This window comes from Lithobates pipiens, unplaced genomic scaffold (genome assembly GCF_037356315.1).
Source record: "Lithobates pipiens isolate NorthernLeopardFrog02 unplaced genomic scaffold, aLitPip1_a1.2 Scaffold_18, whole genome shotgun sequence".
In the NCBI taxonomy this organism is placed as follows: domain Eukaryota; kingdom Metazoa; phylum Chordata; class Amphibia; order Anura; family Ranidae; genus Lithobates; species Lithobates pipiens.
In genome coordinates, this window is record NW_027507758.1 from 472646183 (window position 1) to 472672421 (window position 26239).

General features: G+C 46.2%; 1 protein-coding gene across 4 annotated transcripts in view; it reads left to right on the plus strand.

Moving 5' to 3' along the window:
• The window catches only part of PIK3CB (phosphatidylinositol-4,5-bisphosphate 3-kinase catalytic subunit beta), a 252409-nt gene that overhangs the window by 165805 nt on the left and 60365 nt on the right, over nt 1-26239 (plus strand). For all 4 annotated transcript variants that reach the window (XM_077488321.1, XM_077488319.1, XM_077488320.1 and 1 more), the window contains 4 exons: nt 1144-1227; nt 3273-3521; nt 21216-21312; nt 21388-21518. In XM_077488321.1, the coding sequence (XP_077344447.1) occupies nt 1144-1227; nt 3273-3521; nt 21216-21312; nt 21388-21518 (561 nt within the window). The remainder of the gene's footprint in view (nt 1-1143; nt 1228-3272; nt 3522-21215; nt 21313-21387; nt 21519-26239) is intronic.

The window sequence follows — 26239 nt, forward strand, 5'->3', positions numbered from 1 at the left end:
TGCTATGCCAATCTGCCAAATTTCTCTCTTGAACTTCAATTCAACATCGTGCATCAAGCATGTTCCCTTCTCCTTTCCTCACACCATTCCCAAAGCTAAGAACGCTCAGCAGACATTGTTGACCTCATAAAATATGAAGGACAGAGTTTTTTGTTTTGTCCTTTGGGGCTCCCATTAACATCTTCATCGCTCCAGTTTCTCATCTGCCTGGGTGCCCGTTCTATTTTCACAAGATAAGACTCGAGTGCTGTCCTTATTGTATTTTCCTCACTTTGATTGAGAACATATCTGCAGGGTCGGGATGGCACTGGAGAGTCCTAACCAGCGGGAGGAGGCAATGGGAGTCGAAGGAGACCAACTGCAGAAAAACCTAAACATTGTATGACCTTCATTTTCTATGAGATCAATGTCAATTTTGGGCTGCTATCCTTTACCACGTTATTTAGGTTAATATCCTGTACCAATTATCTGAGAGGTTCTGCATCTCTAGTTTCTGTAACTATCATGTGATATGAATGAGGCTAAGCATAAAAGAAAAATCACCATTTCCCTGTGCCTATTATTGTCTTAAGGCTGATGTGCACTGTGTCGCGCTGGCAGATAACTTTGAGAATGCGCTGGCATATAGATTTGGTGAAGGGTGCATTGGCATATAGCATGGTCAAAGGCAAATGTTTCTGCAGATTAGAGTGTACTGGCAAGAAAATGTAATTGAAGACTATTGCTATGGATACAAAAGCTAGCCATAAATTATACAATTTTCTTATTAAATTCCCATTACATTTACCTTCAACTATGCAGTGCAAAGGCCTGCCTGCATACAAATTGAGTGAGTGTTTAGGTTTTACCTCCTATCATATGGTTTTGGTAAATTATAAAATTGTACAAGAAGATGTATAATGTATGGCCAGCCTTGCCCATATAGTTAATCACAGTCTGATTGGATGTTGAATGATTATTTAGAATTGTACAGTGACTGTGTCTACCTGCTATACTATTTTGCCTTTTATAGCAATTTCAGAAATCTGTACATCAGTGTCTTAATACATTGGTATTAAATTATTTAATACCAATCTAATATATCCATATGAATTAAATAATTTTTCTGAAAATAAACATTTCTCATATCTATTTTTCTTGTAGATGATGTCTCATAATGTCTGGGATTTGGTTGAACCTTACAAGATCACACTGATAAAGGGGAGCAAGCTTAACACTGAGGATGCAGTAAGATATTTCTTCTCTATGGGAAAGTTGCAATTTACTTATTAAATCCTTTAAGGATCAGCTAAATTTGAAATGAATACTGAAATTCCATTGCAACCTCACAATTTTTTTGGGTGGTTTTGGGGCTTTCATGCAATAAACTTTGTGTATGGAGAACAAACAATTAGGACTTGTAAGATTGGAGATTTTAAATCTGGTCATCCTCCTCTGATAAAACCCTGGAGAAGGTTGGTTATTGGCCTTAGGCCAGCCATACCTGATTGAAATTTTGGCTAATAGATCAACTTGTGTAAAGCCAGCCTACTGGAATTTCGATCAGCGCTGCATGCTATAGTCGGCGCCTGAAGTCTGAATACAAAAGCTCAGTGGGGGTGATTCCCCAATTCTCATTGAGTGTGCGGATGAGGGAATTGATTAATTTTTTGTTTAAAGTGGGAGTAAACTCCCATGGTTGATATTTGCCTATAGGTAAACTTGTAATAAGGCTTACCTAAAGGGAAAAGTAAATATCTCCTACGTGCAACGTTTAGGAGATATTTACTTTTGAATGGGCCAGTGATGTCACCGGCGCATGCGCTCTGAAGGAACGCCATGCCCGTGCAGTTCCTGTGCCGTGAATGCAGAAGTGACATCATCGCTGAGCGGTTGATCAGACTGCCAGAGGATGCGAGCCCGGAAGGAACACTGGGAAGCCCTGTCAGAGGTGACAGCACATCGCTGCAGGGCTTTGTTTTAAGGTAAGTTTTACAGAATGTGCTAGTATGCGATGCATACTAGCACATTATAACTTTACCTTTGCAGGCTTTAAACAAAGGGGAAAAACAAAGCATGGTGGTTTGCTACCGCTTTAACGCACAAAGGAAATGACTGGTGTAAAGCCAACTTTCCTGTCTTGACACTAGGTGACTGTGACTGCATGTATATACCATCTCTCTATACTACAATGTATTAGGGGTTTGTCTTTTCACTCTGTGAACTTCTGAAATATCTCTTGTTCATTGAGGGTCTGATTGTTACTGCATTTTCACTACAGTTCTTTTTTGTTGGGGTGTCAAGGCAATGTATGGCAAGCATTACAACTACTATCAGTATTTAGCATCTACTATATGTAGTTGGTGCTTTGCTTGAACTTAGAGGCCCTAATAACAATTTAAAAGTATGGGTAAAAGCTAAATTTGACTACTTGAAAAAGAGTCAATTCCATAGCATAGCCCCCTTCTTGCATGTCATAGTCCTAGTTACTATCCAGTCACGGGCAGCATCAGCATCTCCTAGATGGCAGGGACTGAGCTATGATGTGACGTGTGAGAGCATCTCAAGGTTGATGGAACAGATTTACAAACTCTTGGGCACATAAGAGTTAACACATATATTTTGTTTGGTTCCCTGTCTGTAGTTTTGCTTTACTAAACTGAATTCTGGACCTGATGTCATTCTTGTACTTCAGGGTGAAGGCAATTGAACATGTTTCTGGAAAAAAGAGCACCACTAATTTTGGAAATGATTTAATTAATTTTGCCCTCCAAACAAGTTTGTTATTATAAAGGCTTTAGTGTTGCGTTTGCTGAGTTCATGCTAAGCTTTTTAATTTATTATGAGATTTGAAGTTCCTCTAAGTTAAGTTTCTGGCTAATTACACATGAGCATTGGATGCTCCAATTGTTTGGTGCTTCTGAATTTCCCCCTGCTTCTCCTGATGAGATATTGTAGCAGCATTAGTGGTAATTATCAGTAGGGATAAGGTAGCACGTATGAATAGGGGTGCCAACTAGGATACAATGTTATTGAACCTGGTGCTAATGAGGGTTTAAGCGGCACTATACCAAAGTTAGAATTACACATGATATACATTTTAAAATGCTAGGAGCTTCTTTACAGCATGTTTCCTAGTGAGATTATATTCTGCCTATGTCCATTCTTTTACATGAATTTGCATTTTTTGTTGATTCGGTTTTCCTAAATTTACATTGTGAATAAATGTATTTTGCATTACAACCTAGATACAGTATATGTAATATTTGTCATATTCTCTTGTGTGTCTGCAGGTTGTGGTACGGGCTGGCCTGTTCCATGGCACTGAATTGCTGTGTAAACCCATTATGAGTCCTGAACTGCCAGGCAAAAATGACCATCTATGGAGCGAGACATTTGAATTTGATATCTATATATGTGACTTGCCACGGATGGCTCGTCTTTGTTTGTCTATCTACAATGTGTTGGACAAGACCAAGAACAAGAAAGGGAACAAAGCATCCAATCCGAAGTACCAGACCATCAAGAAATCTGGAAAAATGGTACTTGACTTGTTTGTACACTTAGTTGTTTAACTTTTATTTATAGGTTCAACTTCTGTTATATGTTGCACCCATAGCGCCCCCCAATCCCCCGTTTTGGAAGCGATTGGGGGATTCTCTCCCCCTGCTCACTGCCACAATCTAAATAAAACATGCCCATGAGGGGACTTTGCCCTCCCAGCCACAGCATTCATTCAGTGTTTTGTGATTGAATGGACTGCCTTTGCAGCTGTCAATTTATAGTTCCCAATGAACTACCACGTCGCTGCTGAGAGCTGTGGTAGTTAATTGAGTAGTCCTGTTGCTGTGAAACTGCCTGCCTGTATGATGTACAATCAGACAGCTTACAATGACAGTCTGCGGGAGACCTGCATGGCATCAGCGATCTGCTGGTTTCTAGTGCAATGCTTTCCAGGCTTAAAAATAAATAGTAAATGCGCTTCTTTTGCAGGTTAAAAAAAGTGCATTTACTATTTTATTTTTTTATTTTTTTATTTTTTTTTTTTAAAGGTGAACTTCTCCTCCTTTTTTTTTTTTTTTTTCTTTTGTTTAACCACTTGCTTACTGGGCACTTAAACCCCCCTCAGTCCCAGACCAATTTTCAGCTTTCAGCGCTGATGCACTTTGAATGACAATTGCGCGGGCATACAACACTGTACCCAAATGAAATTTCCCAAGTGTTCTTCCAGGACAGCCCTTGAGAGATGGAGCTCCTCCCATCGACACAGGAAACACATTGCCACAGTTCAAAAGGCGGTCCCTCAGGTCCCTGGTCAGTCATTTGTGTTTCCTCCGTCGGAGGAACATGTTGCCAGGAACCTGGAGGCCCCTCTCAGGGGCTGCCTGAGAACCTGCAAGCCTAAGGGACCGGGTCCTGGTTTATGGCTGCAGTTTGGGTCCATACCTTTTTTTTTTTTTTCTTTGGCTCGGGTACCGTCCAGCTGAACCGGAGCAGACCCGTTACCCTCCTCCTTCCAGTGCCGAGGTGGCCAGGGGCAGAATGACGCCGGTTTCCCCCAGGAGTGGTGAGTGGAACCTTCCATCTTCCCTCCTCGTTGCAGGGGGTCGGAGACGCCGAGCGTTCACTTCCGGCGGAACCGCGTCATCACTGCGTGCCGAGACTTCCGGTTCCGGGTCTCTAAGGGTACAAGGAGGAGAGGGAGAGCCAGCGCTGTGCCTGTAAAGCCCGACCAGCGTCCAGCTATACCGGATTAGCGGCGGGATTCGGAGCGTCAGAGGGGGACCATGGAGGCTATTCCCCAGGATACTCCGGCGGAGACAGGCACCAGCCAAACCCAGGTAGGCTGCTGGGCATGCTATTACTCTGGTGGAGTGGTGGTGTTTGTAGGCTGGGCCCTGTAGTACCCCACGGTGGCGGTTTACTCACAGTGAGGTTGTTTGTTAGTGGTGATTCTAAGAGGGACATGGTGCTGACACTAAGAAATCCTTTGTCTTCTTATTTTCAGGCTAAAGAGATGCCAAGGGAAGACAAGACAGGCCGCAAAAAGTGTCCTAATTGTGGGAATAGGTTGTCCTCTGGCTCTAACAAAGCCCTATGCAAGCAATGCATTGCAAGCTTGCTTAAATCTGAGGCAGATTCCCCTTTAGCAAAGTTTTTGGGCTCCTTTAAAGAGGAAATGGCGTCGACCTTTAAGTCCCTCCGGGAGTTAATCACTGACGTGGGATCAGCTGCAGCTGCCTCCACGAGTAAAACAACTATAATCTCATCCTCACCATGCCTTACAACACCCAGCTCAGGGGAGCCCCGTATGGTCAGGGAGCCTAGCCCCACGTTGATTAGCCCCGAATCCTCTGACACTGACTCGGGTCAGGAAGAGGATCAAGCAGCATCTAAAGCCTCAAAATATAGATTATCTCTCGAGGAAGTAGATGAGCTAATGGGGGCTATCTATGATACGCTGGAAATTGAGGAGGAAGAAACTCAGTTATCCAGACATGATCAAATGTATGAGGCTCTGGGGAAAAAGAAAGCAAGGGTTTTTCCTATACATAAGGTGCTTTCTGACCTTGTCCTTAAGGAGTGGTCTGAACCAGACAAGAAGGTTTTCTTTCCTAAATCCCTTAAGAGAAGGTTCCCTTTTGATGAGAGCCCAGAGGCGGTCTGGAATAAAAATCCAAAACTAGACGCCCCTCTGTCCAAAATCTCAAAGCAGGCTGATCTGGCCTTTGAGGATATGGGCCACCTGAAAGATCCCATGGACAGGAGAACAGACATCGTCTTAAAGAGGGCCTGGGATGCCTCTATGGCAGGCTTAAAACCAGCTCTAGCCACTTCCTGTGTAGCTAGAAACCTGGAGTTCTGGTTATCGCAACTACAAGAACACTTAAAGGCAGGCACTCCTAGGGGGGAGCTTTTGAAATCTTTCCCTATGCTTTTTAAGGCCACCAGTTTCATCTCTGACGCCTCCACGGACTCCGTTAAATTTACGGCTAAATCTGCAGCACTTTCAGTGGCAGCAAGGAGGTCAGTATGGATGAAAACCTGGGGGGGAGACACGGCGTCTAAAACCCGCCTGTGCAGCGTCCCTTTTACAGGAGACTTAGTCTTCGGGCCTGAATTAGACTCCGCCTTAGAAAGGACGGCGGACAAAAAGAAAACCTTTCCTGCAAAAAAGAAAAATTTTCAAAGAAAAATTTTTCGTCCCTTTAAGGAACCCTCTAAATCAGAGAAGAGTTCAACCCCCAAAAAACATTGGTCGGGACATAAAGGGAAAGGAAAAGGGGGCATACTGTTTAGCCGCCCCAATCAGGATCCCAAACCCCAGTGACGTCAGGGTTCCTGTGGGAGGAAGATTAAGCAAATTTCTTCCTCAATGGGAAGAGACAACCTCGAACGAGTTTGTCTTAAACATAATAAAAAGGGGTCATGCGCTGGAATTTCACAGCAACCCTCCTTCCAAGTTTCTGGTGACAAAGCTTCCAAGTCACTCAGAAAAGGCCAGGGCCTTACCTTTACTAATAGGGGAAATGGTAGATCAAGAAGTATTGACACCAGTCCCTATTCAGGAACAAGGGGACGGTTTTTACTCGCACATCTTTGTGGTAAGAAAACCGTCAGGGAGATTCAGACTAATTATGAACCTCCGTCCACTGAATCGCTCCATCCGTTACAAGAGATTTCGGATGGAGTCCATTTATTCCATAAAGAATCTCCTGCAGAAAGAGACATTTATGGCAACCCTGGACCTAAGGGATGCTTATCTGCACATTCCAATAAGGGAGGAATGCCAGAAATTCCTTCGGATGGCAGTGCAGATAGACACAAAGGTTTACCACTTTCAGTGCAGAGCACTTCCCTTCGGTCTATCATCCTCTCCGAGAATCTTTACCAAGGTTCTCGGAGAGGCTTTAGTTCCTCTGAGGCTTCAATCAGTCTCAATTATCCCCTACCTAGACGATCTGCTCCTAACAGCCCACTCAGAGAGTCGTCTTTCTCAGGACCTAGAATTGACTCAACTCAGTCTGAGTCGATTAGGGTGGATTGTCAGTCAGGAGAAATCCAAGACAACCCCAACACAGGAGATCCTGTATCTGGGGTACTGGATCAAGTCTGTAGATCAGAAAATTATACTGCCGGAAGAAAAGATTTTGAATCTGTGGCAGAGAATATCTTTTCTTCAATGCAGCCCCAAGTGTACGGTGAGGGAAGTAATGTCGGTCTTAGGTCTTATGACGGCAGCCATTCCAGCCGTACAATGGGCCAGGTTCCATCAAAGAGAACTTCAGGGTTTTCTGTTAGAACAATTAAAAGGCAGAGATCTGGAGGAGGAGGTATCGATCCCCTCAAGGGTAAAACGCTCCCTCTGGTGGTGGAAGGACAGGGAGAACCTAAACAAAGGGGTTTATTGGGTCCTTCCTATCACTTCAACACTAACAACGGATGCGAGCAGTTGGGGCTGGGGAGCCCACCTAGGCTCAAGCTGGGTCCAGGACAAGTGGACCCCGGAGGAGAAATGTTTCTCTTCCAATTGGAAAGAACTAACAGCAATCCTGAGAGCTGTTCTAGCTTTCCACCCCGCAATACAGGGTCACCATCTACAAGTCCGTTCAGACAATACGACGGCTGTAGCATACATAAACAAACAAGGAGGAACCAGAAGTCCTCGTTTGATGTTGGTAGCCAGACGCATTCTCCAGTGGGCAGAAGCCAATCTGGAATCCATTTCTGCAGTTCACCTGAAAGGGGAGCTGAACAACAAGGCGGACTTCTTGAGTCGACAGAGGATTTCGAACCAAGAATGGTCCTTACACCCAGAGGCATTCAATCTCATAACAGCTCACTGGGGAGAACCAGAGGTAGACCTTTTTGCGAGCAAGAAAAATGCAAAGGTTCCCAATTTTTTCTCGCTAAACCCAGGAGATCAACCCCTGGCGGTAGATGCCTTGCAAACTCCATGGACTTTCAGTCTGGCGTATGCATTTCCCCCTCTTCATCTCATTCCGAGGGTCCTAGCAAGATTCCTCAAGGAAAAAACCTGTTTGATTCTAGTAGCACCTTTTTGGCCCAGGAGACCGTGGTTCACAACGTTGCTACAATTGACAGACTGTCCGCCTCTAAGACTTCCCTACAGACAGGACCTCCTGTCGCAGGGACCTCTTTACCATCCGCAGGTCGCCACACTGAAGCTGTCAGCGTGGTTACTGAGGAGGAAATCTTAAGGAGTAAGGGCCTGTCAGACGAGGTAATTGCGACCTTACTACAGAGTCGCAAACCAGTCACGAGAGCTATTTACAAAAAAGTCTGGAAAAAATTCAATAGCTGGCTGAATGGCCGGGACATAAATACGGCTAATATTCTACAGTTTTTACAGGAAGGTGTAAACAAGGGTTTAACCCTAAGTACTATTAAAGTACAGATAGCTGCCTTAAGTGTATACCTAGATGAACGCTTACAGGAAAATCCTTTTGTCGCTAGATTCTGTAAGACAGTCGCTAGACGCAAGCCAGTCAGAATCACAAAAGTCCCATCCTGGGATTTAGCAGTTGTGCTAAAAGCTTTCTTGGGGTCACCCTTTGAGCCTATCTCAGAGGCCTCCCTAAGGCTTATTACCTTTAAGACAGTTCTCCTGGTGGCAATCACTTCAGCCCGTAGGGTCAGTGAAATCCAAGCACTTTCCATCAGGGAACCATTCCTACAGATCCTAGAAGACAGAGTCATTCTAAAGACAGACCCTGGGTTCTTACCAAAGGTAGCATCTAGTTTCCATAGGTCCCAAGATATTGTCCTCCCTTCATTTTGTCAAAATGCAGCAAATGAGAAAGAGGAACGTTTTCATTTATTGGATGTGAGGAGGTGTATTCTAGAATATCTTAAAATAACAAATCCATTCAGAATCTCAGACTCCCTTTTTGTCCTTTTTTCCGGACAGCGTAGGGGACAGAAAGCTTCAAAAGTAACCATAGCTAGATGGATTAGGCTAGCTATAGCAGAGGGGTATAAGGCCTTGAATAGAGATCCTCCTGAGGGTGTTAAAGCTCACTCAACAAGAGCGTTGTCTGCATCCTGGGCAGAAAGAGCTGGTGCCACCCCGGAGCAGGTATGTAAAGCAGCCACATGGTCAAGCTTTTCCACCTTTACAAGGCATTACCGACTGGACTTAATGTCTAGTCAGGATCAGGCCTTTGGGAGGAAAGTCCTCCAGGCCGTGGTCCCCCCCTAATCTGGTAAGTACTTGGGGATCCTCTCAAGGGCTGTCCTGGAAGAACACTTGGGAAAACTGGAGTTAGTACTTACCGGTAACTCCTTTTCCGGTGGTCTTCCAGGACAGCACGATCCCACCCTTTATTTGATTGTAGTGATGTACTAATGTTATTACCTGTTATGGTTTATATGTTTTTCAGTTCCATCCTTCGGTTCTTGGTGAATGACTGACCAGGGACCTGAGGGACCGCCTTTTGAACTGTGGCAATGTGTTTCCTGTGTCGATGGGAGGAGCTCCATCTCTCAAGGGCTGTCCTGGAAGACCACCGGAAAAGGAGTTACCGGTAAGTACTAACTCCAGTTTTTTATCATTTTTTTCCCACAAATAGAGCTTTCTTTTGGTGGTATTTAGTTACAGCTCGGAGTTTTATTTTTTGCTAAACAAACAAAAAAAGATGCAAAAAAAAAAAAAAAAATCATGTTTTAATAGTTTGTTATAAAATTTTGCAAACGGGTCATTTTTCTCCTTCATTGAAGTGCGCTGATTAGGCGGCACTGATGGGCTGCATTGGTGGGCACTGATGGGCTGCATTGGTGGGCACTGATGGGCTGCATTGGTGGGCACTGATGGGCTGCATTGGTGGGCACTGATGGGCTGCATTGGTGGGCACTGATGGGCTGCATTGGTGGGCACTGATGGGCTGCATTGGTGGGCACTGATGGGCTGCATTGGTGGGCACTGATGGGCTGCATTGGTGGGCACTGATAGGCTGCACTGGTGGGCACTGATAGGCATAGTTAAGGCGGCACTAATAGGCACAGATAAGGCGGCACCGATGGGCACAGATAAGGCGGCACTGATGGGCAAAGATGGGCACAGATAAGATGGCATGGATGGGTGGCACGGATAAGTGGCACGGATGGGTGGCACGGATGGGCACTGATAGGTACCACTGATAGATGGGACTGATGGGCACTGATAGGTGGCTCTGATGGGCGGCACTGCTGGGCACTGATGGGCGGCACTGCTGGCCACTGATGGGCGGCACTGGGGTGCAGCACCTTTGAGGCACATTGTGGGCACTGTGGGTGGCACTGTTGGTGGCACTGCTGGATGGCACTGTGGGTGGCACTGTGGGCACTATGGGCACTGTGGGTGGCACTGATGTGGGGGAACTTACTTTTATTCAGGATGGCACTGCGGTGGGCAGGTGGGCACTGGCAGGGGGCAGGTGGTCAGCTGTATTGCTGGCCGTGATCGGCTTTTTTTTTCTCTCCTCGCGCTGTCAGCGCGAGGAGGAATAATAGCCGATTACCGGCTCCGTTCTATCACATGATCAGCTGTCATTGGCTGACAGCTGATCACGTGATAAGGGGTCGGGATTGACCCCTTGCACGGATCGGTGATCAGGCGAGTCTCACGGACTCGCCGATCACAGAGCGCGCCGCGCGCGCCCCTCAGGGCGCGCGCAGGCCGCTCGTACCCGGGACGACGTCAATAGACGTAGTCCCGGAAAAGTAGATCCGCGCTAATGCCGTCATTTGGCAATAGCGCGGATCCCAAGTGGTTAATCAATATTTATTAGAGAAAAGAGGAACATACATTTAATATAGAATAGACAGTATCCATTATAAAGTACATGAAGGTTGCAGACATAAAGGGAGAGTACAGCCTCCAACAATGAAAAATCATAGCTCCCTTAAGAAAATCAGGGAGGCATTATGGAAAACCGCATAACTGGACCCGTTATATGGGCAACCCTTTAGAGACAAACATATTGACGCCACCTCTACGAATGCTCCAGAGTAAAGTATGCCTCTTTTTCATTATTACAATAAAAAGTAAAGAGAAATGTAGAGAAGAGTGAGCGGAAGAGAGGTGAAGGATAGGGAAAGAGGAAGGGGAGGGGGGGTGCTTCCGCCTCGGTCTAAATACGTTAACATAGCTTTTTAATAGCATACTACACAGATTGAGACATAATTTCAACATAGACAGTGGTATATTTGAAGGCAAACCAGCCGGACCATATCTTTTTTGCAAGTTCAGCTTTGCCCCTAAGGGGGAGGGTCATGTGCTCCATGCGATAAACATAAATTTTATAATAAGCATCGGCGTAAGGTCGGTATGGTCCTTGTCTTCCAAAATTGTGAAATAAGGGTCTTAGCAGCGTTAAGTAGATGGGGCATCGCTGATCTTTTGTATGGCCCCACTGGTTTATCTGAGCAATGAAAAAGAACAAACCACGGATCATTGGGAACTTCCCAGCCTTGGATTTCTTTAATCCAATAAAGAATTGTAAGCCAGAATGGTTGTATCCTTGGGCAATACCACCAAATATGGGCATGGGTTGCCCTCTCTACACAGTCTCTCCAACACAAGGGGGAAATTTGTGGGAAAACTTTGTGTAACAGTACGGGGGTGTAATGCCATCTGGCCAGGAGTTTGTAGCTCACCATTTTTGAGGCCCCAGAGGACGTATGGGTCAAGGTGAGGATGTCGGTTTTTTGGACCGGGGTCAGTTCCTTGTGAAGGTAAAGTTCCCATTTGCGGATAAACACAGGGGTTTTGGTAGAGGATCGCGAGATCAGAGCATGATGGAAATAGGATATGGGCTTCTCTATTGGTTGGGTCTCAGCGCAGTTTCCAAAGGTGTCAAGTCCATTAAGGATCTCAGAGGTTTCGGTAGAGAATTAATAAAGGCAGCCAGTTGTCGATGTTTCCATTGATCCATGTGGGAAATGGGGGAGTCCTTTATTATGGTGTTTAATGAGAGTACACCCGATGGGCCCATGACCTGATGTAAAAGGGTTTTTGACCCCAAGTGCCAAGTGTGAGGCCTGGAGTCCATGTTCCCTGGTGGAAAATTAATTATGTTCCGTCAAGGGCAGCAGGGGTGAATTATATGGCCAGCTGTGGGCCCTACATAGAGTCCCATACCATAAGAGATGAGTGAGTAAGTGGAGATGTGTCAGTTGATAGGCTTCTGTGCTTCTTTGGTATCCACATTTGCGTTGGGAGGTCAGTACCGCTGAGTACCATTTCCAGCGTAACCCATAGCTTAGTGTCTGCAATATTTCCAATCTGAGAGCCTGGCCAATATTATTGAACGAAAATAGAGCCTGAAGTCTGGTAATGCCAGGCCGCCTTCTCTTTTGGCTCTAATAAGCAGGGACCTAGGAAGTCTGTTTTTTTTAATGGAATTAAGTATCGTGAAGAAACCTATTGGGATTCCATATGGTATCATTTGGGACATAAATGGTGCCCTAGGTAGCAGGTTCATTTTAACCACCCCAATCCTCCCCAACCAGGAGTGGGCAAGTTGGGTCCATTTCTGCATGTCTACATGGATTGTATTGAGAAGGGGTATGAAGTTTGTATGAGAGAGTGGCCGGGATTGGTGTGAGATGGATGCCTAGATATTTAATTTTCTTTGCCTGACCGTTAAAAGTAAAGGTCTGTTTCAAATGTTTGGCAATACGCGAGGGGGATGATCTTAAAGTTAGAGATAGTACTATATGTTGAGAATTCAGACATAAGGTTTGGGAGGGTTATTAGGGGCTGTTGTATGTAGAATAAAATATCATCTGCGTATGCAGCATATTTGTGTTCCGTGTGGGCTACAACTATCCCATGGATACTCGGGTTTTGGCAATTGGCAATTGAGAGGAAGGGTTCCAGGGAGAGCACAAATAAAATTGGGGAGAGGGGGCAACCCTGGCGTGTGCCATTATATAAAGTGAAGAGGTCACTCGGCGTTCCATTGATTCACAATTGGGCCGTGGGTTGGTAGTAGAGCGCGGAAATTTGGGAGAGTAAGGGAGCATTAATTCCCAGGTAAGATAGCGTTGCCATGAGAAACTCCCAGTCCACTCTATCAAACCCTTTTTCAGCATCAGTGGAAAGTAAGAGGGTGGGCTGGGAGGTTCTGCGTATATGTGCCATTAAAGATAGGGTGCGAAGGGAATTATCTCGGGCTTCCCTGCCCGGGATGAAGCTTATCTGGTCTTGTGATATCCACTGTGGGATCAGGGGGAGCAGGCGATTTGTGATGGCTTAGACATATATCTTGGTGTCGATATTCAATAGTGAAATGGGGCGGTAGCTCCCACAAGCACAGGGATCTTTCCCAGTTTTAGGTATGACTGTGATATGTGCATGGGTAGTCTCTGGACGGAGCCCACCACCGTCAGGTCACATTGACATAACTGGTCAGGCGGGGAATTAAAATGTCTGCATAGGAGCGGTAGTAGGCTACCATGAAACCATCGGGTCCTGGTGCCTTACCATGGGCCATAGCCTTCAGAGCACTATGCAACTCCCCGGTGGTAAGCTTGCCCTCCAGCGAGGACAGAGTCTCTAGGGGCAGTCTAGGTAGGTTAGAGCGGTTCAAGTAGTCCCTAATTGGTTTCGACTTAGCCTCCCTATCGGTGATAGAATGTTGAACATGATAAAGAGGTTGATAGAACTCTCTAAACTCCTGGCCAATTTTTGGAGTATCATACACCATAGTTGCCGAGGAACTCTTTGGGCCACGAGATGGGTTTGTTTCTGATCTAAATGCATAAGAGATTTCAACTCTTCCCGTCTCTCAGTCAAATTATGGAGAAGTGCCAATGATTGTTTGGACTTAGTCTGCTGATGAGTGCGTTCGTGAACGTCTCCTTTTTAACAGCCTTGGTAACACATCTTTATTCCCCCCAAAGCTCCTGTCTGGTTGATTTCAGGTAGATCAGACTGAGATGCTGTGGATGCAAGCAGAGCTACACAGAACACTAGCCATTCAGTCTTGGAAACCATTTTTCTGTTTCCCTTCATGAGATAAGGGGGATGTCTGAACGATCCGAGCATACATTTTTGTGAAAATAATTGGAAAAATATTTGATCAGTCGCTTGTCCTTGCATGTCCAATCACTTTATCTATGGCCAGTCTAATACAGTAGCCATGAAATGAGATTGTAACACAGTAATAAGACTACCCAGTTGTTTATGTGATTGGATTTCCTACTGTGCATTTAATTGGCTGACATTAGTTGTCACTGGAGAATAGGATAGAGCTAAAGCATTTAAATGAGCAAAGGATACAATGCATGAATTGAGCAGGTTGGTACTTTACACAGCCTGATAAAACAGAGATGATGCAAACATATACTATGTGTATAAAATGTATTGGGGCGCCTGCCTTTACACGCATGAACTTTAATGGCATGCCAGTCTTAGTCTGTAAGGTTTAATATTGAGTTGGCCCACCCTTTGCATCAGCTTTAGGAGTGCTTCTATGGGAATGTTTGACCATTCTTCCAGAAGCACATTTGTGAGGTCAGGCACTGATGTTGGACAAGACAGCCTGGCTGGCAGTCTCTGCTCTAATTTATACTAAAAGTGTTCTATCGGGTTGAGGTCAGGACTCTGTGCAGGCCAGTCAAGTTCCCTCACCCCGAACTCATTCATTCATGTCTTTATGGACCTTGCTTTGTGCACTGATGTGGCAGTCATGTTTGAACAGGACGGGCCATCCCCAAACTGTTCCCACAATGCTGGGAGCATGACATTGTCCAAAATGTCTTGGTATTCTGACGCCGAGTTCCCTTCACTGTAACGAAGAGGCCAAGCCCAACCCCTGAAAAACAACCCCAAACCATAATCCCCTCCTCCACCAAATGATTTGGACCAGTGCATAAAGAAAGGTTCATAAAGACATGGATGAGCAAGTTTGGGGTGGAGGAACTTGACTGGCCTGTACAGAGTCCTGACCTCAACCCAATAGAACACCTTTGGGATGAATTAGACCTGAGATTATCAGCCAGGCCTTCCCATCCAACATCAGTTTCTGACCTCACAAATGCACTTCAGGAAGAATGGTCAAACATTCCCATAGACACTGTGATGAATCTTGAATACCCCTGGTGGGCATCTCTGCCAGACCTGTGTCTCCTGCACTCCAAACGCACCCACAGCTGGCAAACTCACCATAACCACCCCTTAACCCCCAATCACGAGGCAAACCACACAGATGTTGATGGTTAAACATGCAGAACATAAACTGTTAAAGCGGGGGTTCAATCAAAAAAATATATTAAAAGCCAGCAGCTACAAATACTGCAGCTGCTGACTTTTAATAAATGAACACTTATCTGTCCAGGGTGCCCGCAATGTCGGCAGCTAAGCAATCGCTCGGCTGCCCCCGCCGCCAACCTCAGTGAGGGAATCGGGAAGTGAACCATTGCGGCCTCACTTCCCGGTTCCCAACTGCGCATGCACGAGTCGTGCTCTGCGTCCTCGCTGGTCCCCACTGTGTTCTGGGACCTGTGTTTCCCAGAACACAGCAGGGGGTAAAGAGAAGGGGCATGACTCCCGCGGGAGTCTATATCTGGAAGTGGGTGCAGATACCTGTATTATACAGGTATCTGCACCCCCCCCCCCGACACATTTTTGTGTGAACCTCCGCTTTAAGTACAAAACGTACACCTTTAAACACAGTTAGGGACACTCCCCTTAGACTTGTCATATAGGGGGTAGGGGACAAATAAGAACCAATGGAACTCGACACTTGTACATTCATACAAACTACAGCTGAAACACACAAGGGAATTATGATAAGCAGGTAGCTCCTTACAGATCCCCCGCTGGTATGTGTCTCCACACCTTTTGTCCTTTTGTCAAGACCTAACATAATTTAACACAATAACAAGAGGGGGAGGATGGGAGAGAAGGGATGCAACTTATATAGAGACCTCATTACATTATCCCAATGCCATTTTGTCCCCAAGTCTCTCATTCTCTGCTGGGCCATAGTCTGTGGGTAGGAAGCCAGCCCACAGCCCCCTACAAAACACAGTGACAGTGGGTTCTGTCAAACACACTCTTAAACCTTGTGCTCAGCCTTCCCAGAAGAGTTGAAGCTGTTATAACTGTAAAGGGTGGGTCAACTCAATATTGAACCTTACGGACTAAAACCAAGATGCCATTAAAGTTCACGTAAAAGCAGGTGTCCCAATACTTTTGACAATATAGGGTATATTTCAATGACTGGGTGGCTTAGGTATGGCAGTAAGCAAGTCCCAATCATCGCAGTAAATTTGTGTGAAAAATACCAGCGGGACTCCAAGGTAAAGTATTAGGATTGTCTACCAGCTTTTAATCGCATGACTGCATCAGGTGACGGTTGGAACCTAAAGTGCATCAGATGGGTTTATAAGGATAAAGCTGAATTTCAGAGAAACCGAAAAATGCATAGTTTTAGCCCATTAATTCCTAAACGTTATACACCCGACAATACATCCAACCTGGCCTTCTGACTTTTCTCTGCTGTTAAATACAGCTAAGGTCTTGCTCCTGCCCCCTGCCTGAGATTGGGCACTGACGGAGAAGCATCACACTGATTAACTCATCTATATCATTCTGCCCTTTCCTCCTGTCCGCATGTTCTGTGTTAGCACCACAGCACAACTGGGCTGGTTCCTTGTGTTATTTCAACCTAGTATGAATTCGGCTATACAGGGTATTGCAAGTAAAATCCAGATATTTCAACTAGTTTTTAGAATTATTTTAATGAAAACATACCGTATGATTTTAATGTGGTGTGTGTTTGTTTTTGTTTTTTTTTTGTTTTTCTGACTGGTTTCCCTTATCAGAGCTCTCCTGTACTGGGGATTACAAGAGCTCGATACTAAATCAATTTTAGGTTCTTTCAGCAGAGGTTTACAATTTTTTTTTTTTAATAAATGCATAAACCTCATTATTTTTTTAGTTCAGTTTTAATAACCTTTTTATAACCTTGCGATATCTGTTTGCTATTATATTCGCAAATATCTTAATCCATGTTCAACAATGAGATTACAAATTGATAGGAGGAAGTGTTTGCGTCAGTTATGTGAGTTAAAAGTTCTTTTGACACAGCAGTGGTCCCCTGGAGTCCGCAACAAAAACACAGGGACTAGTAGCCATCGATTATTTGTAGCGGCTTATGCTGGAAACCCATAGGGACCTTACAGACAGAAGCCTTTCTATCAGTGGGCATAGGGATTTGTAGATAAGTAAACACTTTTCATTATTGGCACATAACATTTTAAATATTCCACCACCTTTTAGTTTATTTTAAAGTGCAAAACCCTTTTAAATTTGAATTTTCTGAGTTTTTTTGTGAAGAACATGTCAGAGAACACGGCCTGTTTTTATGTGTCCTTTCCTTTGCCTATTGGCTCAGTGAGGGGGTGCTACACGCAGGTAGGCAAGTATTTCACCTCCCTGTTGTAGTTAGTCTGGTTGAAAAAAAAAACACAAGTCCATCTAGTTCAACGAATAAAAAGGGGAAATCAACAAACAAAAAAAAATGCTTCATATCGATTTTGCAGCTGTCATGTTCTTTCCAGTTGCACGCTCTAAAGTATATCACTCTAAGTGCCCGTTCACACAGGGGCGAAGCGACTTGCAGCGCGACTCAGACGCGACCTGCACACGACTTCAGCGGCGACTTGCAAAATGACTTCTGTATAGAAGTCAATGCAAGTCGCCTGAAGTCGCCCCGAAAATACTACAGGAACCTTTTTCTAAGTCGGAGCGACTTGAGTCGCTCCTATTAGAACGGTTCCATAGTACAGAACGGAGCGCGACTTGTCAGGCGGCTAAGTCGCCTGACAAGTCGCGGTAGTGTGAACGGGCACTAACGCTGCACTAGGCATAGTGGAGGCTAAGTTGGCTGGTTTGTTTTGTAAACAAACCCATGTGATGCCCTCAGCAACGGAAAATATTATTTTCAGAATTACTTAACCTCCCTGGCTGTATGATTAGTTCTGGTTTTAGGCGCTGAAAGTGGTACAATTATTTTGAATGGAAATTTGGCGTTTTATATTGTAGTCCTATAATTCTTAGAAATAACTCTTAAATGTGTTCAAACCAGAGTCTAGCAGACATCCCGGGTATGATAAAGTTTATAATATAATAAATAATAATAAAAATTATTCAATGTAATCAAATCCAAAAACACTGAAATTTGCTCATTTGCAGAATTGTCGCTATCATTAGATTTAGTGTTTGATGAGGAATTTCCCCACAAATCGCTATCGCTCAATTCTGCAAGTGATTATAATTTATTATCGCTGTTTTCTAGTTGGTCTAAAATCACTTTTGACATAAATGGACACTTTTTGGTTGCTATGGGCAATCTCCAAATTCCAGGCAGAAAAAACTGTATTTATAATATAAAAGTGCATGCAGGGCATTGCACAGACCACTAGGGACAAAGGGGTGTCTATTTTTTTTATACAGTACTGTAATCTGTAAGGCCGCGTACACACGGGCGGACTGTTCGCCCAACCTTGTCCGCTGAACAGTGTTTGGGCGGACAGTCCGCTCGTGTGTGGGCTTTCAGCGGACAGTTTCAGCGGACAGTTGGACGGACAAAGTCTTTCGGAAATTCCGAAAAACTGTCCGCTGAAACTGTGTTTGAGCGAACAGTCCGCCCGTGTGTGGGCTTGTCCGCTGTACTTTCGAAATGAGCGGACTGTTCCCGCTCGGAAAGTCCGCCCATTTCGAGCGCGTGTACAGGTAGGCGGGGCCCGCGAAGGAGACGTCGCGGGCTCCGCCGCCTGGAATGGGCTTAAAGGGGAACCCCAACGCCGAAAAAAATCGGCGTGGGGGTTCCCCCAAAGTCCACACCAGACCCTTGTCCGAGCACGCTACCCGGCCGGCCAGGAAAGGGGGGCGAGCGAGCGCGCCCCCCCTCCTGAGCCGTACCAGGCCGCGTGCCCTCAACATGGGGGGGTGCCTTGGGGAAGGGGGGGCCGCGCGGCCCCCCCACCCCAAAGCACCTTGTCCCCATGTTGATGAGGACAAGGGCCTCTTCCCGACAACCCTGGCCGTTGGTTGTCGGGGTCTGCGGGCGGGGGGCTTATCGGAATCCGGGAGCCCCCTTTAAGAAGGGGGCCCCCGGATACCGGCCCCCCACCCTATGTGAATGAGTATGGGGTACAATGTACCCCTACCCATTCACCTGTGAAATAAAGTACAAAAAAAAACACAACACACGAGAAAAAATATTTTATTGCACAGCTCCGGGGGTCTTCCGTCTTCGGGGGTCTTCTCGCCGGACTCCTCCGCTATCTGTGTGTAGCTCTTTTACTAGCGGAGGAGTCCGGCTTTCTTCCTCCCCGCCGCCGGCCTTTTCTCCCGACTTCGGGGGTCTTGTCCCCCTCTTCGGTTCTTCTGCCGGGCCACCGCGCCTTCTTGTAGCTCTTTTACAGGCGGTGGCCCGGTCTTCTGTCGCCGCTGTCGCCGCCGCCTTCCGTTCTTGTTCTTCTTCTTGTTCTTCTTCTTCTTCTCCTGGAGATGTTGACTCGACGATCTCTCCGGCCGGAATGCCAGAGCCGCGCTGTGCGGTCACTTATATAGTGACAATGGGGCGGTGTCACATGGTATATGTCACATGGGTTGGTCACATGGGTTGATGTCACATGGGGACTATGACATCGTAAGGGGGCGGGGTCACCATGTGACCAACCCATGTGACATATACCATGTGACACCGCCCCATTGTCACTATATAAGTGACCGCACAGCGCGGCTCTGGCATTCCGGCCGGAGAGCTCGTCGAGTCAACATCTCCAGGAGAAGAAGAAGAAGAACAAGAAGAAGAACAAGAACGGAAGGCGGCGGCGGCGGCGGCGACGACAGCGGCGACAGAAGACCGGGCCACCGCCTGTAAAAGAGCTACAAGAAGGCGCGGTGGCCCGGCAGAAGAACCGAAGAGGGGGACAAGACCCCCGAAGTCGGGAGAAGAGGCCGGCGGCGGGGAGGAAGAAAGCCGGACTCCTCCGCTAGTAAAAGAGCTACACACAGATAGCGGAGGAGTCCGGCGAGAAGACCCCCGAAGACGGAAGACCCCCGGAGCTGTGCAATAAAATATTTTTTCCCTGTGTTGTGTTTTTTTTTGTACTTTATTTCACAGGTGAATGGGTAGGGGTACATTGTACCCCATACTCATTCACATAGGGTGGGGGGCCGGTATCCAGGGGCCCCCTTCTTAAAGGGGGCTCCCGGATTCCGATAAGCCCCCCGCCCGCAGACCCCGACAACCAACGGCCAGGGTTGTCGGGAAGAGGCCCTTGTCCTCATCAACATGGGGACAAGGTGCTTTGGGGTGGGGGGGCCGCGCGGCCCCCCCTTCCCCAAGGCACCCCCCCATGTTGAGGGCACGCGGCCTGGTACGGCTCAGGAGGGGGGGCACGCTCGCTCGCCCCCCTTTCCTGGCCGGCCGGGTAGCGTGCTCGGACAAGGGTCTGGTGTGGACTTTGGGGGAACCCCCACGCCGATTTTTTTCGGCGTTGGGGTTCCCCTTTAAGCCCATTCCAGGCGGCGGAGCCCGCGACGTCTCCTTCGCGGGCCCCGCCTACCTGTACACGCGCTCGAAATGGGCGGATTTGCCTCCTCCTTACGTGGGCGAGTCCGTTCATTTCAAAAGTTGAGCGAACTGTTTGCCCAACCTTGTTCGTCAAACAGTCCGCTCGTGTGTGGGCAAGTCCGCTCATGCAAATTTTGAGCGGACTGTTTGCCGAAACTGTTTGACGAACAAGGTTGGGCAAACAGTCCGCGCGTGTGTACGCGGCCTTAGATTACAGTACTGTGTGTGTTTTAACTTTTTTGAATTTGGCGCCGATCTCCGCTCCCGTGCGTCGTAACGTCGCAGGGAACGGAGCTCGGTGGTATTCGGGCACTGTGTGAATCGAGCGGAGGAAAGCTTGATCACACAGCGCGGAGGACGTCGCTGAATCCAGGGAACAAGGTAAGTAACTTCTCCCTGTGTCCTCCCTGTATCCAGTGATGGGTTACCGATTATGGTACTAAAATCCCAGCCTGAGCCAGACTCGGATCACCGCTAGGGAGGTTAAACTAAATTACCACTTTTGGGCTGTCCCCTACAGGAAATTACGGGTTTTTTTTTGTTTTGTTTTTTTTGTATTTATGTAATTGTGTCATTAATATCTAAAGCTACACAGATATGTTTTAGCCCTGCTAACCAATGGTGTGTCCTTCACAGCACTCCCCTGTTGCTTGGGTGAACACTATGGTGTTTGATTACAAAGGGCAGCTGAAGACAGGTGAACATGTCCTGAATAGCTGGTCTTCATTTCCTGGTAAGAAAAGTTTGCAGATATGTACATTTAATGCCTTGTTTACATGAATTAAATCATTTCTCAATACCCTTTTAGATGAACTTGAAGAAATGCTGAATCCAATGGGAACTGTCCGCACCAATCCTTTTCCTGATAATGCTACTGCTCTGCACATAAAGTTCACGGAGTACCCTAAAATCAGTATTTATTACCCTCTTTTTGATAAAGTAAGTATATTCAGTTCTTCTCTTTTCCTTTTTATGGTGTTCAGTGTCCTATGCAGTGCAGCATTCACCTGGTTTAGTGAAAAATTTGCTCTTTTTTGTATGAGTACTGTTCAGTATTAACACCCTTTTTTATTGATTTGAGATATGCTGCATTTATATTAGAATAATTACAGCTAATTTTATTTCAGGTACTTGTATAGCGCTGTCAATTTACACAGCGCTTTTACATATACATTGTACATTCACATCAGTCCCTACCCTAAAGGAGCTTACAACCTAAGGTCCCTAACACACAGTCATACATATACTAGGGCCAATATTTTTAGACAGGATCCAAATAACCTACCAGCATGTCTTTAGAGTGTGGGAGGAAACCGGGGGGTATCCGGAGGAAACCCACACAAGGACAGGGAGAACATGCAAACTCCAGGCAGATGATGTTGTGGTCGGGTTTTGAACTAGTGACCCTTTTTGCTGCTAGGTGAAAGTGCTAACCACTACACCACTCTGCCACCTAACCAATTTGATTACTTTTGGATTTTTTTGATTACTGCTCCTGGTGGATGTGTACTACTCCTCTTCCTGGCGGTCCCTTATGATCCTTGCCTGGACAAACTCATAAGTTGAGGGTCTCCCTCCATTGTCCTCTCTACCTGTTTGATGTGTTGCGTTTCTCCCCTCTGGAAAGGAACGGTGTGGAAGCTATGCTTGCTACCATGTATTTTGTCTGGTGCTACAACCCTTCTGGAAACTAGGGAGGAGACCTTGGCCACACCTGCATTACTGCAACAACTGTATTGAATCATTAGAGAGTGGAAGGTGCTTATTTAGCAGTCTCATTGTCCCTTTGGGAACCCCTCCTTGGGTGTTTTTTTTTTGTCCCTTTTTAGGGATTATTTTTGAGGACTACTTGGCCGCAGTCTGAGCAGCTGTCGCTGTGTGTGTGGTGGTCATGGACAGATTGCAGCAGCATGGCCACTGGCCAGATGTAAATTTAGCCCACAGGCTTCAACTGCTCTCTAGGCCGGAAGCCACAGCCAGAATCTTAAGGGCACATTACCCTTTTGCTGAAGAAAGGACCACCTGTAACTTTCGCTTCCACAGCAGGTGGTTGCCATGGTAGCATCTAAAAAAGGGGCTGTTGGACCTCCGCAGAGGGTCAGATTTCTTCTATCTGTGCAGGTGCAGTCAGAAAACGCCACACTAATGACATATATGTAGCGATATCCCCAAAGGAGCTGCTTTTGTATGTTCAGCCCCTTACTCTGCCTCTCAACCCTAATAACAGTTTCAGCCCCCTCTGGGACACCTGGCAATAGTGTAAGTGCAGTGACCAATGAGAAACACACACGTTATGATAAAACACAGAAATTGTCTTTACTGCAATATTTCTGTGGAAAGATGACAGGCGGTAACGGTATATAGTCAAGTAATCAACTAGAGAGTAATAACTGAGATTTAAGAGCTGCTATATTCAAGCTGCTCTCAGAGGATTCCAAACCTGAGACCAAGAACCAAGAGCAGAGGCACACTCAAATGGCACAATATGACACTTTTTAAATTGGATTGGGTATCTTTACTCAGGTTAGCTCTGAGTCCAGGCAGGAAGGGAGCAGAGGAATGACTCCCTTTGTATCAGGCCTCTCTCTCCTGTCCCCTGACACCACAGGCCCAACCTTAAACACTCTATACAAGTCAACAGGTAATGACTTTTTAGATAAACTGTCCCACACACCCCATGCATATGCAGAGCTCTGAATGCGTGTATGTGTGTATCTGTATGGCACTAGTAGCTTTAGTCCTTTTGGGGAAAAGATAAGATTTGATGTCTTCAACTAGCCATTTTCATTGGTGCACTTAAACTCCCCTATAGCGGGCCCAAACAACACAGCTGGCCCAGTTCATCAAGTGAAATGGGCAGGATGCTCCTCGGCAAGATGAGGACAATGATGTCTGTATACAATGTACCAGAAATTGATGACCTTATCTCTGTGGTACTACAAGTGTCAGCAAGACGACTACCAGCAACGATGTCTGTAAACAGTGTTTATACTCCTCCTATGGTGCAATTACTCTGTTCCCTGCAGATGGTTAAAATGCCCTCTCACCAAATCCTGTGATCCATGCCCAAACGAATGTCCTGGAACAGCAGGCTTTCTTGGTGACCCGTCTAGTCGCCTCACACTGGAACACTTCATTGTCGGTGCAGGTGTGTCCTTGATATGCACCTGGAATCCCCCTCTCTCAGGCTGGATGTCCCTACTGGTGGTGGATGCCTGAATTGCGCGGGGAGATAATCTGAGACAGCATCTCTCCTACAGGTTATGATCTCCTTTACTGCCTCATTGTAACTGACTTTCCCTCTGGACACAATGGAGTCCTCAGCTCCTTTTTGTGCAGGGCATCCAGGACTTTGTAGTTTCTCCCTGTATACCAGTCTATAGGGCAGTTTTGTGAGGGAACGGCATGTCCCAGAATACATTGCAGCTCTTCCTGCAGTTCAGTACAGTGTCTCTGACTGGCTGCTGTAACTGTGCCGTTAATTGGCTTTCTTTTTCCTGCCAATTGGGGCACAAGAGAGGCTACAGAATGAACAGCTGTGTGTGTGTGTCAGCTCATATTACGTACACATACTAGGGATAGAAAATCAGCAATTGCCCTTCTTACAATGAATCTAATACCATGGATCCCCCTGAGACGCTACAATGTTATATTATGCCCTTGGCTCTCCCATGCTATTTGTGGGATATGAGCTGTAAAAGATTGCCCCTGCACTCTTCCCATAAACCTGTAGCCCCCATTTTCAATAACCCACTACATTTCTTTATATACTCGGTTACTATGATCAATATTACTTAAGACGCAGGCATTGCCCTGTTGAACAAACCAGCTGAGAATGTCCAGAGACAGACACACTCTTACCCCAAAACGTGGACACACTCGCCAGCGGAGGTGGGTCAATCGAGCATGAAATGATCTTCCAAAACGGACTCTCCACCCAGGACTCCTGCAGATAAGATGGCCTATACCTGCATCCGTGTCCAAAAGGGTCGGTGATAAGTTGTCACAGTAAGGGCATTTCATTTGCTTCCAACTGTTTTTCATCAAAGTCTTGAAGCTTTTTTCTTTCCTCTCCTCTGAGAGCCCTCCTCACATCGGCATCCCCAGGCAGCGGTGATCTCATTCAAGACTTTGATGAAAAACAGTTGGAAGCGTTTTGGAAGATCGTTTCATGCTCGATTGACCCACCACTGCTGTCGAGTGTGTCCACGTTCCTGCTCTGTCAGGAGCGATCGTGGGTGCCCAGCGGGCACGCCCCCTATATTGGCGGAAAGCGGAGGACGTCAGCTGATGCCCGCTCATCCGATGTGCAGACGTCATTTGACAATACGCTGGGATGGAAGTGGTTAAAGTATAACTAAAACCAAAACATTTAGTTTTGGATAAAGTGGAGAGGCATTAAAATGCTTGTCCATTTTTATTGCTTAAGGAGATTCATCCTCTCCATTTGTCCTGTTTACTGTCAGTGAAAGTAAAAAAAATCCCAAATTTAGGGTTGTCCTCAGAAAGGTAATAAAGAGGAAACCTTCCAATGGGGACACTAATTTGGGTCACCTGGGGGTCCCCAAGGAATTACTTAAATTTTCAGGGATTTCCTCTCACTTCTTGTTTGACTATGAGACAGCATGTGAAGAGAAATCTCCGCAATGAGACACAGATGACGAAAAAAAAAAGTTTTTTTAACCCTCCCTTACTCTATCCAAAATTGGGTTGCTGTCTTTCTGCACTCTGCCCAGTGGGTGAAGACGCTATGACAAGGCTGGGTTCTCACTGGAACTGTCCAGGAAACCGCATGTGATTCGGACAGAAATCACATTTGATTCTTTGCAGTGCGATTTGAGCCCAATAATTTTGTATGGGCTCAAATCGCACTGCAAAGGTACCGGTTTCAGGTATCGGAGCATTTGCACAAGTACTCGTACTGACTGCTTCGTGTATTGCTTTTGCACAGAGCAGCTTCAATCCTTTTCTTCTGGAGGACCCTGCCAGCGCTTTTGTCTCCTTCTCTTCAGTGAGTGCCCCGTTTTTAAAAAGATTTTTTCTATTGGGGCACTCATGCTGGCTTGATTCCCATGACACATTGCCTGTGCCTCTGGAAACAGGCAGCACTGCTTGGCTGCACTCCCTTGTCAAATTTGACAGCAGGGGCGCCGTTGGGAATTGGAACCACTTTAGGCAGCTGGGAAGTGACTCTTAAAGGAAATATTTCCATTCTGTTTTGCATGGATTACTTTGTACCTTTTACGGAATATCTGCCTCACCCACTGCATTCGTGTTGTGCTTCATGACATGCTTGAGGCTGCATTCACACTATAGTGTTTGAATTGTGGGCAAATCTACTGCGGATCTGCCTGCGATTTGACAGCGCTGATGTGTGAATGACAAAATGCGGAACTCGTATTTAAGATGCCATTCATATGAATGACACCTCAAATTGTGGTGCAGGATTGTCGCACAATAAAACGTGCTGTAATCGTGGAAACCCACATCGCGGGACACATGCTACCCAAAAAGAGTTCAGGAGCTACTTTGGGGCGACGTGTCCCATGATGCGGGTTGCTGCGATTCTAGAATGTTTTATTGCGCGATAGTGGCACAATAAAACGAATGTCAAATGAATGACATCTCAAATGGGAGTTTCGCATTTTGACGTTCACGCA